Source organism: Calliphora vicina, chromosome 4 (assembly GCF_958450345.1).
Source record: "Calliphora vicina chromosome 4, idCalVici1.1, whole genome shotgun sequence".
Taxonomy (NCBI): domain Eukaryota; kingdom Metazoa; phylum Arthropoda; class Insecta; order Diptera; family Calliphoridae; genus Calliphora; species Calliphora vicina.
This window is the reverse complement of record NC_088783.1, coordinates 34,409,800-34,427,758: the sequence shown is the minus strand read 5'-3', so window position 1 is coordinate 34,427,758 and position 17,959 is coordinate 34,409,800. Positions and strand designations below refer to the sequence as shown.

General features: G+C 31.6%; 3 protein-coding genes across 3 annotated transcripts; 2 read left to right on the top strand and 1 right to left on the bottom strand.

Annotated features, from left to right (window-relative positions):
- Positions 1 to 235: 235 nt before the first annotated feature.
- Positions 236 to 4,491, bottom strand: Upf2 (UPF2 regulator of nonsense mediated mRNA decay). The gene is made up of 5 exons (XM_065507028.1): positions 3,465 to 4,491; positions 2,727 to 3,384; positions 1,678 to 2,664; positions 1,273 to 1,576; positions 236 to 1,205 (listed from the first exon to the last, which is right to left on the bottom strand). Exons 1-5 carry the CDS (start codon positions 4,345 to 4,347, stop codon positions 510 to 512), a joined length of 3,528 nt encoding a protein of 1,175 aa, XP_065363100.1. The 5' UTR covers positions 4,348 to 4,491; the 3' UTR covers positions 236 to 509.
- A 1,298-nt stretch (positions 4,492 to 5,789) lies between these two features.
- Positions 5,790 to 8,714, top strand: LOC135957711 (tektin-3). Its single transcript, XM_065508505.1, has 6 exons — positions 5,790 to 5,980; positions 6,045 to 6,313; positions 7,299 to 7,674; positions 7,736 to 7,947; positions 8,013 to 8,321; positions 8,389 to 8,714. Exons 1-6 carry the CDS (start codon positions 5,855 to 5,857, stop codon positions 8,615 to 8,617), a joined length of 1,521 nt encoding a protein of 506 aa, XP_065364577.1. The 5' UTR covers positions 5,790 to 5,854; the 3' UTR covers positions 8,618 to 8,714.
- An 801-nt stretch (positions 8,715 to 9,515) lies between these two features.
- On the top strand, positions 9,516 to 14,510 carry GCS2alpha (glucosidase 2 subunit alpha). The gene is made up of 7 exons (XM_065510272.1): positions 9,516 to 9,549; positions 10,440 to 10,573; positions 10,638 to 10,779; positions 10,847 to 10,941; positions 11,000 to 11,500; positions 11,794 to 13,279; positions 13,770 to 14,510. Exons 2-7 carry the CDS (start codon positions 10,473 to 10,475, stop codon positions 14,196 to 14,198), a joined length of 2,754 nt encoding a protein of 917 aa, XP_065366344.1. The 5' UTR covers positions 9,516 to 9,549; positions 10,440 to 10,472; the 3' UTR covers positions 14,199 to 14,510.
- The last annotated feature ends 3,449 nt before the right edge of the window (positions 14,511 to 17,959 follow it).

Here is a 17,959-nt window from a genome sequence, read left to right as displayed (position 1 = left end):
TTACAATCGTCAATACTATACAATATCTTTTTATTTATACAAGTTTTATTTTTTCCAAAAATGCGTTTATATAAGTTTTCCAATGAATAACATAATAACTTATTTTTCACAAAGTTATAAATTTCGAGTTATGACGTTCATATCGCTATTGTTTTATTTTAAAATAACTAACTAAAACTCCCCAAAATGCATAGACAAACTAAATGCAATAATTAGCAGTAATAAAGAAAAAATGTTAATAAAAAATCTTTTATTTTGTATATCATTTTATAATGATTAAATTATGAATTGTAAGGATCCATTTAGTTCAAAATCCAACAGTAAAAGTCCAAATTCAGAACTCAACTGTCAGTAATAAAGAAGAAAACTAACAAAACTGACCATTATGTAAAAACTCTGCCTTTAGAAAGCATCTATGAGCCACACTAAGATTACATATATGTAACACAAGTTTTGATAACGAGAATAAAAGTCCATTCAATTTAATGTTGTACCTATTGCAGAAAATGTCAATGAAATATTAAATCAGCATCGGGAGCACCTTTTTGATGTTTAAATTTTGGTTTGTTTGGGCGAGCATACAGATTTGGCTGGTTACCACGTTGCGATTGCATTAAAGACTCCTGATAATCTTCCTCTTCAATGCGATCGGTTATGTTCAGTGTTAAACGTTTGACCCTTTCTTTTTCTTCGCGTATCTTTTCCTCTTGTAGTTTCAAATTTATGGCCAATTGAGAATCGGAGGGAGCTACAAACTGTTTAAATTGTTGTTTACCACCCTTGCCGCTACGTACCATTAAAACAAATGGTATGGTGGCAGCATTGGCAGGTTTAGTTTCATTGCTGGGAGCTGGAGTGGCTACAGATGTTGCAGCGGCAGCAGAGGCTGAGGATATTTGCTCGTATGACTTTTTGTTATTTCTAACCATCATTGGTACGGGTATATCTTTAGTGTTCGGTTTAACTGTTTCCTTTAAACGTTCCTGGTAACTATCTTGGGCCATTTTTTCAAACATTTGTTCAAATTCCAAGTCCTCCTTAGTTCTCACGGCCGGCTTACAATCATCCTCGGGCATACCCTCATTTTCAGTCCAGTCGGTGGTATTTGCTTGGTTTGTACCATCTTCCGTATTTTCATCGTCCTCATCATCGCGTCGTTCATCGCGTGGTCTTCTATCTAATTCGGAGGAAGAATCATCACTGGCCTTAAAAAGTACAACGAAATTTCATTAAAAATAAATAATATTTCAACAAGGAAAATATTTAGCTTACTGCATCATCAAATTCACTATCTTCTGGTATTGGATGCAAATTTGCAGAATCCTCTGTATTCTGCTGTTCTGTCAACTCCTTTAGTTGTGGATATAGTTTTTCTTGCAACTTTTTAATGGCTTCCTTGGCCTGCTCAAGATTTTTATAAAGTTTGAGTTTAGGCCTAACATTGGACAAACAATCACGATACATGTGGTCCACTAATATTGGAAACAAGTCGTGGGTATCTTGCACTTTTGAAAATATTGGATTCGATTTTTTATACCAATAATAGTGTTGAAAGAACACTAAAAAGTAATCCAACCTATTAAAAAAGAGCACAATAAATAACAACAAAGGAATAAATTAAAAACGGTAATCTATATTCGGTTGTGCATTATTTTATTATTTTTTACTTATACTTACTTTTGTTTGCTGCCAGAACTGGTAAAATATGGACCACATGTATCCAATAAGACACAAGCTAACTTTAGTCTGAACAAACTATCGGGAGGGTCTAACTCTGAAATCGCATCATCTTCGGTGGAAACACCCAAGGAAATTATGGAGTAAAGAGTATTTAATATATTGGTGGATTCCACTAGCTTATAATTATAAAGTTCTCCCAAATACTTTGCCATAGCTATGCGTCGTTGTGCCAATTTTGGTGAATGGATCTCCAGACCAGCTCTAATATCCTCAAACACATTGTCTATAACCATAGTAACCGCTTTCTCTTGATATGAGCTCAAACCCGATAGAAGATCAGCCAAGCACCGTATTAGAGGGAATCGCAATAGATAAGCCTTTGACAAACATTTAATAACATAGTTACTTATGGTGGGTTCGTGCCAATTAATGCGTCTTAGCATTTTTATGCAACGATCAACATTCTGCTTATTTAACTCTTCAAATATTAAATGCCTTATATACTCATGTATAACAGGCCTTAATACCACATCTTGTTTTACAGTCTCTGGAGGTTTTACCAAATAAAACACATTCTCGACTTGAGCCGCATGCCTAGAATCAAGAGCCGTAGCAGTTTTCAAACGCATCATTTGATCGAGGAAAGTGTTCATGAGCCAACGTGTATCTTTGCAGTTGTATAAATAGATGCCGGCAACTTCTATGAAGGCACAAGCCATTTCAATTTGATGATGTTGAAAATCTCTTAGGAGGACTTTTAAACAGCTTAAGGCATCAAACTTCTTCAATAAACCAAATTTTACCATTTCACCCATGAAACGCAAAATTTTTATTTTAGACTCAATATTCAACTGGTTCTTCATGCGTATGTGCCATTTGAATTCCTTGCGCAATAATTCCGAAAGATCCAAAGCCACATCAGTATTGCAGAGATTTACAATAGCCACAAAGCGCGATAAAAACGGTAAAAGATCTAAGCGATTTCTAAAAATATATATAATCATATTTATACTATTGATTTTATGAATATCATCTGTTGTACCCACCTATGCACTGCAAATATAGACTTTGTTAGCTTTTTTCGATTATTTTTTGTATTATAATTCAGAAGAAATTCAATAGCGGCCGAATCTATTAGTTCCTTATTGACACAATTATTTAAGTTCTTTAAAAATTGTGCAAACTGTTGCTTATTTGAACCAGGTGTTTGATTACTTTGTCGCCCTACTTCCATCAAAGCATTTCCAATCTTATCTGGTAACTTTTCTGTTGCTCCCACAGCTTCATCAATATCCCCTTGATCTTTTTCATTGGGTGGATCTGATGTTGTTGATGGTGGATCATCTAAGTCGATATCATTGTCTATGTCTGCATCCAATGCCTCTTCAGTCATTTCTGAGGTATCCTCAATTTGTTCGGGATCCACTTTGGGTGCCGAAAAATTTGGCAGAAATTGCCGGAGATCTGGTAAATCGATGTAAAAACTCTTTGTTTCTTCATCACCCCATGGATCAAGCTCTCCTAGAGCTGCATCATCCATCATATTTTCAATTACTGCTCCAGGATTACAAATTTCAGTTTCCTTAGCCATTTCCGGCAAAGGTTCGTCCAATAAATCCGATAGTGTTTGTGCGGATGATAATAGTTTATCAAAGTTTGCTTGCATTAGTTCGCATTTTTCTTTTGTTTTTGTAGAAATTTCACCTTGCATTTTGTAAGAGATATATATAATATTATAGATTTTCATCATCAACAAAACTATATTTTACAAGTTCAATACTTACCTTTGGAAGCCATAGCTTTTTTGAGATTATTTGTCATGTTCTTTAGCTCTGCTTGTTCAGACAGCAAGTGTTTGCACAAGTTTTTAAAATAATCCTTCAACAATTTTCTTAAATTCTCTTGCTTGTCAGAGGGTAAAAAGTCGGATTTTGGAATTTCTGGATTATCATATTTTTCAGCTAAATCGATCATTTTTCTTGGCACTAAACCAGCATACTCTTCACCACAATGACGACAAAATGATAAAATAATAGAGAAATTGCTGTGATCTTCTTTGTCCTGGGAAATTACATAGGTCAGTACATTGCCCAACAGGCCTAAACCCTGTTTACTGGTTATAACCCCCGAGCTGACAAGTTCGGCAAATAGACGCAAATCTACTCGAAGCTTGCTTGGGTTTGAGATTTTTTCACCAGATTTAAGCACCAAAGTCTTCTGCCAGGCCTCAAAGAATTCATTATCGAAATCCGCATAGGTTTGATGCAACTTTGAACAAAGTAATACCACTGCCGGAACATCTGTCATTTTAATTTTAGCTTCCGATAGAGCTGAGCATATTTCCGAAATATATTTACTCAAATTTAATCCTTTCATATCTTTCATTAGGATATCTAATTGAGCGGCAGTAAATTGTTTCAACTTCTTAACAAAAGCTGTATTGCGTTTCAGACTTGAATCCAATTTGGCAAAGTAGGTATCTTCAGGTAAATCAAAATTAGTATTTTCATAGCGTAAATGAGATTTTGCCACAATCTTAGCTTTTAATTCGACTATGAACGCATTTAGTTCTTCACGTTCCTGACGTTCCAATTCTTCCGGATCTATAGACGGTTCATTGTCGCCCTGGTCGGTGGCAGTGGCATTGATGTCTATTTCAGTACTCATTTTGAGTTACACTTTCAAATATATACTTTTAACAATTATTTTAAATTAAAATCACTATTTTTAGAAATTATTTGTGTATTTTCGTAAAATAAATAAAATAAAATGTTTTCTTCTTTTTTCACATTTCCCACTTTCACATTTGACGTTTACGAGAAGTGTTTTTGTTTCAACAGCTGATTAGAGTAGATAATGCAGTGTTTGTTGTATGGTAATTCGATAAATATTGAGAAAAAATTTAACAATTAATTAAACTTATAAAACGTTTTAAAATTTATTAAGGGTTAAAATTTTATAAATGTAAAAACTTTTTAAGAGTATGGGGGTAATTATATATAAATATTCACGGAGATTATATATAAAAACTTTCAAAATTATTTTAATAATAAAAATCTATTGCAGATATTATTTTTAACAGTACATACATATTATTATTTAATTAAAATCAAATAAATATTAAATTTTAAAGTAAATAAGGTTGATAACTTTCTTACTAAATAACTTTTAAATATTTAATAATGATAACATTTCAATAATAATCGAAATTTAAGAAATTAATTATTCGCTTGAATATTTTAAAAATTAACTTTTATTTTATCAATAAAAACATGAACATTTTTGAAATACAGAAATCGAAGAAACATACATAGTATGTATGTATGTATGTATGTATTTACACCGTTTTTTACTAAATAAAAACGTACAATAATAATGTATTATTGTCAGTTACGAAGGTCACTGAAAACTAAGTTGCGCATAATTACATATACATATTTGTTTTAGCATGCACTAACATAATTTTATTCATATTTACACTCCGAATTGTTACCATGATTTCCAATTCATTAAATCAATATTAACAAATTCCTTTGGAAAAACTAAAATGTGAATAAGTAGTTTATTAAATACCTTAATACAAATAATCTTACACTTACCCCGGAAACGATAAGACGTATTTTGTCTTTATAAGATAACATTAAATGCTTTGTTGGGAAAATGAGGACAAATTTCTTCAACAGCGTTATCCCACATTGTATCCTAAAACAGAAACATTAAAAGATTTATTATTAAAATCAAGTGTACCAATAGTGAGTTCTAAAAGGAATTGAGCAAAAGAACATAAATAAACAAAATCCTTTTAAAAAAAATTAACGTAATTTTTCTATTTAAAAAAAAAAATACTAAAAAAGTTTCGAACAAAATGAAATATTTTAAAGATGTTTATATAGAAAATCGTTTGTTTGATCATCGTCTGGTTAAAAATGATTTAATCGATCGTTGGCCTTGTGAAAAGGGTGATCAATATGTGGAACGCAAGGATTATAGAAATTTAATGGAGTCATATGTATTCATCAACCATTTATATAATTTGTATCATTCTCACATTATTACTTTACAATAAATTTGAAATCCACTGTAGTAAATAAATTTGATTGACATTATTAATTTTTTATTTTATATTAGTAAAACTTTTTTAAAATAAAATTTAAGTTATTTTGTTAAAATTACAATGTCAAAATTTGAACAAACTGTAATGTATTCTCAATTACAGCCATGGAGTACGGCTGGAGCACCACCATGTATGGAACCTATTTCTGGACCATCAGTTCCACCTCGTGTAGGAACATCTTACCAGGTTTGCATATTAGTTCTATATATAAGTGTATCGCTAATTAAAAAAATGTATTATTATTAACTAGACATCACATCCGCATCCATGGAGACCTACGCTTAGTTACGAAATGATTGAGGTCAAAAATCTTGCTGAACAACCTGTAACAAACCAGTTGGTAAAACCACGTTTTGCTCCAGCTGGAATGACAACCGAACCAATGACATTTCCTAATTTGGTCACTGGTTTTCATCGTAATCCCCAACATGCTGCAAGAGCAGCATTATACACACGCTATACTTCCGGTGAATGGGTGAATAACAACTTATCGAAATATACTGAATCCAACATTAATAGGTTTGTAAATAACATATATTTGTTTTCATACCCTTCACCTTCGTGAGAAGGGTATATATAAGTTTGTCATTCCATTTGAAATTTCCACAATATAATTTTCCGACCCTATAAAGTATATATATTCTGGATCCTTATAGATAGCGGGGTCGATTAAGCCATGTCTGTCTGCCATATCTTCGGGATCTAAATCTTCAATAATTCTGTCAGACATACTTTTTTTTTTTATATTATTATTTATTTTCAACAACCTAGCCTATTGGCCGTAATCGGTTATAAATTTCTACTTAAAAAAATAGTTTACATTAAAAAATTTAAATATAAAATAAATTAAATAATTATGATATAAATTAAATAAATATTATAAATAAAATTGAACAAAGTCAAAACTTAAACTCTTACAACTTAAACCTTCGTGAGAAGGGTATATATAAGTTTGTCATTCCATTTGAAATTTCCACAATATAATTTTCCGACCCTATAAAGTATATATATTCTGGATCCTTATAGATAGCGGGGTCGATTAAGCCATGTCTGTTTGCCATATCTTCGGGATCTAAATCTTCAATAATTCTGTCAGACATACTTTTTTTTTATATTATTATTTATTTTCAACAACCTAGCCTATTGGCCGTAATCTGTTATAAATTTCTACTTAAAAAAATAGTTTACATTAAAAAATTTAAATATAAAATAAATTAAATAATTATGATATAAATTATGTAAATATTATAAATAAAATTGAACAAAGTCAAAAATTAAACTCAAACATATTACATTATAAAACATCATTATTAGATAATGATTCTTTAATTGATGTCAGTAAATTAGCAACTTGATAAGAAAAACTAGTTTCCACTATTTAAAATCAGCAAAATCGGTCCACAAATGGCTGAGATATGAGGAAAAAATATGTATGATTCGGCATAGCCGAATATAGCTCCCTTACTTGATTATTTTCAATCAGAATATAATTTTAAAATTTCAGAAATCAATCGGAGCGTTTACGTAATGATGCTGTACGTTTGATGCGTGAAACTGATGAAAAAACTGCCCAGGGACAACGAGATGCCGGACGTCGTTTGGGTGAACGTATTACAGACGTTACATTTTGGCGCAATGAATTAAACACAGAGCTGGAGAAATTAGTTTCCGAATCATCGGCATTTACCGAATTAAAACGAAAATGTGGCAAAGCTATGCTAGATTTGGAAGCGCCGCTGCATATTGCACAAGAATGTTTATATCATAGAGAAGGTCGGGCAGGAGTTGAAAAAGTCCATGATTGTGTGGAGAAGGCTTTGCTCCTAGAAATTGATAATTTGAGAAATTCTCGTGAAAAGCTTAAAGAATTACACGATAAGGTTTTATTATATTCAAAAATAATATTATAGTATACACAATAATGGTCTATTTATTTATCAGATTACTAAACAAGCCCATGATTGTCGGGCAGCACAGCACTTACTGGAAGAGGATGTATCGTTCAAGGAGTCAACATTGGGAATCGATTCAGTATGCCATCAATTGAATAATTACAGCAGAGGTATTGCTTATTATGGTGGCATCGAGAAATATGATCCATCCGTTAGTACTCAAGAGACGTGGGCGGAGGCAAGTAGTCAACGAGTAAGCAGGTAGGAGTTGGATTATTTTAAGCTTTTGTTGTCAAATATTTTTTTATATTTATCATTAATTTTAGATCTCAAGCTGAGCGGTCCAAACTTTCTCAGTTGCGCAGTGATGCTGAGACTACCGTAAATGCAATTGCCACCTCAATGTGGGATCATTGGAGCAACACGAATAACTCATTCGATCGTAGATCTCAAGAAATGGCAGAATCGAAAAATAAAATACAATTACATCTACATAAAACACAGCAGGAGTTGTTCGATTTAGAAAAGCACATATTTTTGTTGCAAAAAGCCGTACAAGATAAATCGAATCCTCTTAAAGTGGCACAAACTCGTTTAGAGGCACGTAGCCATCGAGAAGGTGTAGAGTTGTGCAAGTAAGTTAATTAAATTTTTAAAATGTATTTATGTAGAATATAATGAATTTAAAATTTTGTTTACAAGGGATTATGCTCAATTGCGCTTGGTACAAGAAGTGGATGATTTGAAAAATGTGGTGAACAATCTACACCATAAGCTCCAAGAAGCAGAGGCACAACATCAGAGCTTGTTGAAAACTCGTTCTACTTTAGAGGCAGATTTGCGCAACAAAGTAAACGCTCTATTTATTGATCGTGAGAAATGTATGGGTTTAAGACGTTCTTTTCCAGTTAATAACATGATTAAATACTAAATAAATCTAAATTTTCATACATACATATTTGTGTAATGTTAGAATGCGTTTAATATGTAAAATGCTTTTAAATTTATTAAATTCAATGTCTATTGAAACTAAATTACCAACTAATAAACTTTATTAAATTTTAAATATAAATATACAGTGTTAATACTTGCCTTTTCATCCCTTGGTACTATTATTACAGTCAAATCTAATTTATTCTTGTTTATTCGAATCTGCTTTACCAATTTAACCTGTTGTCTAAATAGATTTGGGCTGGGCAACACTGTATTATTATAAGCAACCCTGTCTTTCAGTGTTGCCAGTTTAGAGGAAATTGCATCTGCTGTAAATCACCTAATGTAAAATTGCTCAATAAATAATAATTTTTTGTGTTCTATTATTTTTATTTAAAATATGGTTCTACTTTATAATTGCATAATCTTTGTTTTTCCTTTATACAAGTTTTGGTATTCGGTCATAATTTGAATATTGGTATTAGGCCAGTAGTACTACTCAAGGTACATTAATTATTCGCCTTCAAATGCAGGCACAATGTCAAACTACATATAAAAAAAATATAACCAATTCGCTCGGTATTCTGAATTCGCCGATGACACTACCTTATAATTAATATACCTTGGTATTACTGATACAATAGCAGAATTATAGCACTTATTTTCCTTACTATTTAACTAAGTACTTCATATCACCTACGTGGCCAAGCCAGAAATTATTAAAATACAAGGTCTACTGAGGTTATCGATTTGTTCCATAACATAAATTAATATTTTTTTACATTAACTTGTCTGTAATAACATGTTGTTGAGGAGTTTTGGGTAAACACAACCGTTATCTGGGGATGAGAACCGAAAAAAACATGACAACACCTTAAAATAAAATATTATCTTGACAGTTGACTGTCAAACATCACAAAGAAAAGTGGGGTAAGTTCATTGGAAGCCGGTAAAATTTTCTTTATCAACATTTTTTTGCAAAACTAATTTAGAATACATTTAACAAATTGTTAAGGTCATTTAATAAACAATCAACTTTGAGTTAATATTACAAAAGTGTAAGTTGTTTAATATATAATTAAGGAAAAATGTGTACAAAATTTCTTGCCAATTCATGGCGTTTTTGCACTGCTCGCGAAAATCATCGTATGAATTTAATCGGAAGCAAATAATGACAAAAATATAGTATAATTAAATAAAATTATATAAATTTATAAGAAATTGCAAATTATTTAGATGATTAGTTGCCTTAAATTAATAACATACAAGATTTGCAATAGATATTTGCACCTTTCAATGTACATAGTTTTTTGCGACGGAATGACGTGTACAATGATTTTATTTACATTTTGTTTTTTTACAAGTACTTTGTTTTTGTTGTCTTTTTTCCGACTGCCCCTTCACTAATAACGGATTGCTAATGATCAAAATGTTTAAGTATGTATTCGAAAATTTTTCGATAAAGTTTTGAGAAAAATGATAATCTGATGATATTTTGTCCAGAATATAATGGAATTCTCTAATATCTTCCCATATTAAAGTGTAAAATTATTTTTTTTTGCTCGAGTAGTATAACCAATATTTTCAGTTAATTCTCGTACAATTGTTTGGCGAATTAATTTTCCCATATTAAAAATCGAATGGGTTGTTTTCCGCCAGCATAATAGCTTCTCTAGCAGGAAAATTAGTGCATCAAGACATTGTAAATATCTTTCCCCTCATACATTTTTTTTAAGTTTCACTAAATAATTTTTGTTTATATCACAGTTGTTATTCGTTTATTCTAATTATAATATATTTTTACATTTTGTTTCTTGCAGTGACGCAATTAAGCTTAATTGATATTTGTGACAATGCGTTTGGCAATATTTTTATTAATATTTTGCATATTTCATTATGGTTTTGGAGTCGATCCAACAAATTTCAAAACATGTGAACAAAGCAGTTTTTGCAGGTGAGCCTTAAAAAATAGTAAATTAATAAATAAATTTATAAAAAATAATAATATTTTATTTTAGGCGTTGTCGTAAAGTACAACCGGGAAATTCGAAATTTGCTTTGGTACCAGGTTCTATGAATACTTATTCGAATGCTATAACTGCTGATTTGATAAACAAGGGTACGCAACATTTATTTGCTTTCAAATTGGAGGCTTTAGTGGTAAGTCGATTAGTGATAGTAATTAATTTGAATTTGTTTAAATAACTTGTTTTTCATTTTTTTATAGAATAATAGATTCCGCATTTTAATTGACGAAAAGAGTCCATTAAAGCCGCGCTATAAAGTAGAACATGTATTGATAGGAGAACCTCAGCCAGAAACGTAAGTTTAATTTTACTTATTCTATTTATTTTCATTTCATGAATTTCGTTAATTTTAGCCTTACTGTGGAAAAAGAAGATCGTTCCGAGATTGTTTTAGCATCTGGCAGTAACAAAGCTGTTATTGCTGCAGATCCCTTCCGTGTTGATTTCTATGAAAACAATGTTTTGGTTGTATCTGCCAATGCCAGAGGTTTAATGAATTTCGAACATTTACGTCACAAACCTCAAGGAAATCCCGAAGATGGCCAGGAGGGTGAGGCAGAGAATAAAGAAAATCAAGTTGTTAATACACCAGAAGACAGTGATCCTGGTGCTTGGGAAGAAAATTTCAAATCTCATCATGATTCGAAGCCATATGGTCCAGAGGCTGTTGCTTTAGATTTCTCTTTCCCCGAAGCTGAGGTTCTGTTTGGTATACCGGAACATGCAGACAGTTTTGTATTGAAATCGACATCGGGTACAGATCCCTATCGTTTATATAATTTAGATGTTTTCGAATATGTAATTGATAGTAAAATGGCTTTGTATGGTTCTGTTCCGGTACTATATGGTCATGGGTAAGTGTTAAAAATTGCTATTGCAAATTAGGAAATGTCATTATAAACAAGTAAGAGAACTATATTCGGCCGTGTCTAATCTTATATTTTGACCCATTGTCGGTCCGATTTTTTAAAGTGCCTATCAATGAATAATATGCATATGATGAGTAGTGAATGGTTGGAAATGCTAATAACCTATTTTCAATTTTTCAGTTCGATTATTAAAATCGAAATATCTGGATAACTAGTCATACATTTTTATTATACCTTTATCGCTTACTTATTTTTAATTGTATTGTTTCTTATTTAAGTGCTCAACGTACCGCTGGTGTTTATTGGCAGAATGCTGCTGAAACCTGGGTAGATATTTACACGGCCGAAACCAATGTTGTATCGTCTATTGTCAAATTTGTTTCTGGTTCTCGTAAAGTTGATCCTCCAGCTGCTCATTTCATGTCTGAATCTGGTATTATTGATGCGTTCATTTTGATGGGCCCCACACCTTTGGATACATTTAAGCAGTATACTTCCCTTACCGGTACCGCCAATTTGCCACAACTCTACACTTTGGCTTACCATCAGTGTCGCTGGAATTACAATGATGCTAAAGATGTGGAAACTGTGTCTACAAAATTCGATGAATATGATATTCCCATGGATATTATGTGGCTGGACATTGAATATACCGATGGCAAGAAGTACTTTACATGGGATCAATTTAAATTTGCTGATCCCTTAAGTATGATTAAAAATCTAACTGATGTCGGCCGTCATTTGGTGATTATTATTGATCCTCATATCAAGCGTGATAGTGGTTATTTCTTCCACAACGATTGCACCGACAAGGGTTATTATACTAAATTGCGCGATGGTAAGGATTATGAGGGCTGGTGTTGGCCTGGTTCGGTTAGTTATCCCGATTTCTTCCGTCGAGATGTGCGTGACTACTACGGTGAACAGTATATGTTGTCAAACTTTAAGACTGTTACATCTGATGTCATGTTTTGGAATGACATGAACGAACCATCGGTGTTTAATGGCCCTGAGGTAACCATGCCTAAGGATTTAATACACCATGGTGATTGGGAACATCGTGATGTACACAATTTATATGGTCATATGCATATCATGGGTACCTATGATGGTTTGCTAAAACGTGATCCCAACCAGAGACCATTTATACTAACCAGAGCTCATTTTGCCGGCTCACAACGTTATGCTACCATTTGGACTGGCGACAACATGGCCGAATGGGGTCATTTGCAACATTCTATCAAAATGTGTTTGTCTGAAGCTGTAGCTGGTTTTTCGTTTTGCGGTGCTGATGTTGGTGGTTTCTTTGGCAATCCCGATGCTGAACTGTTTGAAAGATGGTATCAGACTGGTGCTTTTCTGCCTTTCTTCCGTTCTCATGCTCATATTGATACCAAGAGACGTGAACCTTGGCTATATCCCGAAAAGACACGTTTAGTGATACGTGAAGCCATACGCAAGAGATATTCATACTTGCCTTTATGGTATACCATGTTCTATGAACATGAAATTGATGGCAGTCCTGTTATTAGACCTATGTTGACCCATTATCCTAAAGACAAGGAAGCGTTTGCCATTGATAATCAGTTATTGTTGCAAGATCGTCTATTGGTCAGACCTGTTATGCAGCAAGGTGTTAGCAAAGTTGATGTTTACTTCCCGGCCATTGATGACAAGAAAAATGGCGATTTGTGGTATGATGTGGATACTCTGCAAAAGTACGATAAGGCTGGCAAAGAGACTATCCAAGTTGATGAGTATAAGGTAAGTGAAATTTCTGTAATCATTTTGTTATAACTTCCACATTTTTCATTTCCCATAAAGTATATATTCTGGAGCCAATAGTTATGTTAGTCGTATGTCTGTTGAAATTAACTTTTTGAAGTCCCCAAATAACTTAATTACATGATTGATACATCAATATATCCGTTGTAGTCCAACTTAGGTTCTAATTTAAAATCAAGATAATCGGCCCACAAATGGCTGAGATATAAAAAACCGCTATGTTGATGTTTTCACCAATTTTTTTTCCAACAAAATTTCTTTTTTAAAAATTTTTTTGTTTCCTATTAAAATCTGAAATATTATACATATTTATATTACTAGTAGTATTAGCAGATTTAATTTTGTCGGTAGTCCTTGAAAATACTATATATTTGTCCAAGTAATTCTAAAGATATAAAAGAACGAAATGTTTTTATCCGCATTTCGATTACTACAAATAATACAAACTAAATTATATTTTTTTCTTTAGATTCCAGTATATCAACGTGGTGGCTCTATTATCCCCAAAAAAGAACGTATCCGACGTGCTGCTACCCTCATGAAAAATGATCCTTACACACTTATTGTATGCTTAGATCGTAGTGGTAAAGCTGAAGGAACTCTCTACTTGGATGATGAGAAATCATTCGATTACCGCCAAGGCAAATACATTTATGTAAACTACAAATTCGATGGCTCCAAATTGACAAACCATTTCGTACAGGCGCCCAATTACGATTCGAAATCATGGATTGAACGTATTGTAATTGCTGGCCTCGAGCGTCAACCCAAATCGGCTACCATTACAGTCGATGGAGTAACACAACAATTGGAGGTATTACCATATGAGAAGGGTTATGCTGTGCGCAAACCAGCTGTAGCTATACACAAAGATTTTGAAATTAAACTTAATTATTAGAACTAATTTAAATATGTAATATGTACTAAGTTGTTTGTCCCCACCAAAACAGCAAACATAAAATGTAGTAATTTCAATTTTAACATTGTTTTAAAAACGTGATTATAATTTTACTCAATTCCATTTTGTTTATTTTATCAATAACTTTGTATTTTAAATTTTCCCTTTTCTTTCTAAATTGTATTTTAAATATGTATGTTTTTTTTAATTGCTTTGCAATAACTCCAGGCAAATCATCTCAATACAGATGAGCCATTTACAATTTGTAGCTAAAATAAACTGAAGAAAATAAAGACACTTTACTCTACTCAACTCAACAAGTGTTTTACTTTCCAATTGTTCTCGTTTTGTTTTGTTTACATCAGCGTTTCATGGAAGTTTTCCGTATAGCAAAAACCGCAGACTCATAATCAAGCACCACCTACACTGGAAATTTCGTTGTAACATTGTTGCTTTTTTATTGGCAACGTTTTGGTCCCTTTTTTATTATTTATGAAAATTGTGGGTGATTTTTCGTAAACTACTTTTTGTGTTGATGTTATGAGTTATTAAGGGCTTCGACTTGCGCACTTGTTACAATATAAAAAAAACAAAGTATCAAATGGTTGTTTTGTGTTTCAGAGTTTAGAATAATGTTTTATGATAAATTTTGCTGTTTACGAGGAAAGACATTTTAGGATGAACTGTATTAGGATATGGGCTTGTTATTATGCTTAAGCTAAGACAATTTTGTAAAAAGCTATACATATATATGAAAATCCGTATTACTACATTCTATATCGAGTTAAATTTATCGTCACTTTTTTATTTGAAATTATGGCATTCGATATCGAGCAAGAATTTTAGTACATTTTATTATAATTTCGATATGGAAATTAATTATTGGTTCTATACAGTTCACATTGTTCTAGATTGGGAGTTCCCGGTAAATTTTTGTCGAGAAATTTCGGAAATTTCTTTGTATTCGTTGTGATGATCAACTTTGTTCCTGATCGAATGATTTCATTAGCAACACATTGTAAGTTGTTAAAGAAGAATTTCGGTTGAAATAACAGAATTTTGTCACCCCACCAAAAAGGTTTCATTCACAGCAGAAAAATTCGCTTAATCACCGTTACTGTAATAATCGAAAATAGCATTATCCCCGCGCGCGTATGAGTAATATGGATCAATTATTATAACAAGTATGTATATTCATATGTTGGTTCTCTTCAAACGCTTTCAACTATTGTTACTTAACCCATTAAAAACCAAGACCATTTAAAATGAAAAATTTTAAAATTCATTTATTTATTTAAACTAAAATACGGTCAAAGAACATAGAAAATTAAAAAAATTTTAGGAAACGTGTTTTTGTGGCTGTACCTGAATGAGTACAATGGCGTAAAGCGTATGCTATTTTTATAATGTCTGAAAATTTTTAAAACCTTACTTTTTCCACACAACGCAATATCGCATTGTTCAGACAACCATCTTATTCTGTTATAACATTCACCCCATCGTAGGGGATTTTTTATCCTTTAAGGAAATTGGTTTCCAGGAGTAGTATAAGCCAGAAGCCAGTATAATTTGTATATGGGTCTCACCTTGTCAGTAGCATCCAAATTAGTGTTATCAGCCAAATTAACAAAACGTTTTATTTCATTGAATCTGTTCCGTGATATAATTTCGGAAATTTTGGAGTGCGAGTATCCTCGCAGAGCATCCAATACATATCTTCTTTTGACATAGAGCGAAATCCACTGTAAAGCAAAATACTCAAGAATATATTCAAATCTTCTACGTTAAAGGATAAATTTTGCTTATTAGCTTGCGATGCATAAATGCAAGTCTGCTAAATGGTTAAACTAATAACCTTTTCACATTCAAGTATGAAATAATATTGAACTCATTGTCCAAAAAAATAGTTTGAGACATTTGAACATCGCATGGTCTTATTATCCAAATAGAGTTTGTTTTGCTTGATCTTGAGGGCATTATTTTCTGTCAGAACATCTAAAGTGGAACATCATCGTCGCTATCACTGTCACAAAATACTTATATTTCAGCTGGTACATGCGATCTCTAACAAAGTCGTCAGCAACACCTTCATCTTAATCCATATTACAATCCGGATCTGATAAAATAATAGCTATCAAAATTGTGGTGCTCATATTTTTAAAAAAAATCTAGTTTTTAAAACATTTACATTAAAAACTTCACGTCTTGATGGTCTTAAATTCTATTTTAGCGTAAGAAAAATCTTAAAAAAAATATTACATATCAAGCCATTGTACCCAATTGGGTACACCGATTTTCCTAATCACACAACTGTCCCAAAAAAATATTTTTTTTATAAATATTTATAAAATGTACACATAATCAGTCTTCTTCACAAAATTATAAAAAACTCTTGCTTTCGTAAACCTGCGTTTGCTCTCCGCAGCTCAATTTTTACTAACCTCGCTAATATTCCAAAAAATGATATAGCATTATAAAAACAGGACAAAATATACCTTAAGGGTATTATTTTTTTTTAAATTTTTTATGTGTGATGTTTAAAAGCACAGTGTGTTGAATGCAAAATCACAAAAATAGTTGTCAAATTTATCTTGTTAAGAAATGTATTTGTATGTATTTGAATATTGCCTTTTTTCTGTACTCAAGCAGGTACAATGGCTGGGAATGGGTTAAAAGCGATATTTCTTACGTATTTTCTCAAAAAGCTATCAATTATTTCTATATCGATGGCTTAATATAAAAAAGGCGTATCTAATTTTTTTTTTTTCAAAAATATCAATGTAAAAATGGTTATATTAAATAACTTCATTAAAATAAAAAAAAAATAAATTTTAAATAAGAAATAAAATGTGATGTCTCTTATTAAAAATTGAACTAAATGTTTTTTGTGTCTAAAATTTTCTGGATTTTATTAAGTTTTTTCTTCTCCTGTAAAGTAACAATACAATTTTTTTATATTATATGTAGTTTGATAGCATTTCGCACGGAATTTTGAACAGAGCACTTTACAACCATAGTACAGAATCGATTAGAAGATGCTAGTTGAACCAAATTATTTATGGTAATTTTTGTTATAAATAATATGCTTTATACAGTTTTTTACGTTAAGCATATACAAAGTTTAGATACTCTACAATCATATATTATTTAAAAACAATTGTGATAATGTTAAAATACAAATGTTTAATACGATTATTTTACTATAGATTTTGTAAGGAAATTGGTCTCATTCGCCAAAATATGGCCAAAAAAATGGTTTTTCCCGAAAATCGCAAAGTTTAAATCGTAGTTACGGAAAAACTGTACGAGGTATTGATATAATCTTTTCACATTTTTATTGTCTATTATGATCTCAATAAGTCCCCATGTGATGATCAACAAATTTTGAAATTTGTTTAACAAAATTTTTAAAAATTTGAAAATGGAGATTTGAAACAGCCGTTAAAAAAAATTTAGTTTGGCCATACCTGCGAATAGGTTAATGGTATCCTACGAAGACAAAAACTCATACACAAGTAAATAAGGATATATTTTAAATAAAAATTAGCTTTTATTTTAATTTTTCTCTAAATATGTTAATTTTTTTTCCTAAATTTCTTGTTCAAGTGGCCTGATCTGGCGAATTTGTAATAACTTTAACATTATTTAACCAATTTTTGTCGTTTATAGCTCATAACAACAACAATTACGTACACATTTTGATTCTTTTGCATTAAATTGCAAAAGTAATTATTTAGTAGCAAAATTTTTTCGAAAATTGA

What these genes read in the sequence shown, in the direction of transcription:
- Upf2 (XM_065507028.1), bottom strand. Translation starts at nt 4,347, where the DNA reads ATGAGTACTGAAATAGACATCAATGCCACTGCCACCGACCAGGGCGAC. An exon ending in AAAAGCTATGGCTTCCAAAG is followed by an intron (nt 3,385 to 3,464) that starts GTAAGTATTGAA and finishes ACAAAATGCAAG; the next exon opens with GTGAAATTTCTACAAAAACA. An exon ending in AGTTCTGGCAGCAAACAAAA is followed by an intron (nt 1,577 to 1,677) that starts GTAAGTATAAGT and finishes CTTTTTTAATAG; the next exon opens with GTTGGATTACTTTTTAGTGT.
- LOC135957711 (XM_065508505.1), top strand. Translation starts at nt 5,855, where the DNA reads ATGTCAAAATTTGAACAAACTGTAATGTATTCTCAATTACAGCCATGG. An exon ending in AGTAGTCAACGAGTAAGCAG is followed by an intron (nt 7,948 to 8,012) that starts GTAGGAGTTGGA and finishes CATTAATTTTAG; the next exon opens with ATCTCAAGCTGAGCGGTCCA. An exon ending in GAAGGTGTAGAGTTGTGCAA is followed by an intron (nt 8,322 to 8,388) that starts GTAAGTTAATTA and finishes TTTGTTTACAAG; the next exon opens with GGATTATGCTCAATTGCGCT.
- GCS2alpha (XM_065510272.1), top strand. Translation starts at nt 10,473, where the DNA reads ATGCGTTTGGCAATATTTTTATTAATATTTTGCATATTTCATTATGGT. An exon ending in GAACAAAGCAGTTTTTGCAG is followed by an intron (nt 10,574 to 10,637) that starts GTGAGCCTTAAA and finishes ATTTTATTTTAG; the next exon opens with GCGTTGTCGTAAAGTACAAC. An exon ending in TCAAATTGGAGGCTTTAGTG is followed by an intron (nt 10,780 to 10,846) that starts GTAAGTCGATTA and finishes ATTTTTTTATAG; the next exon opens with AATAATAGATTCCGCATTTT.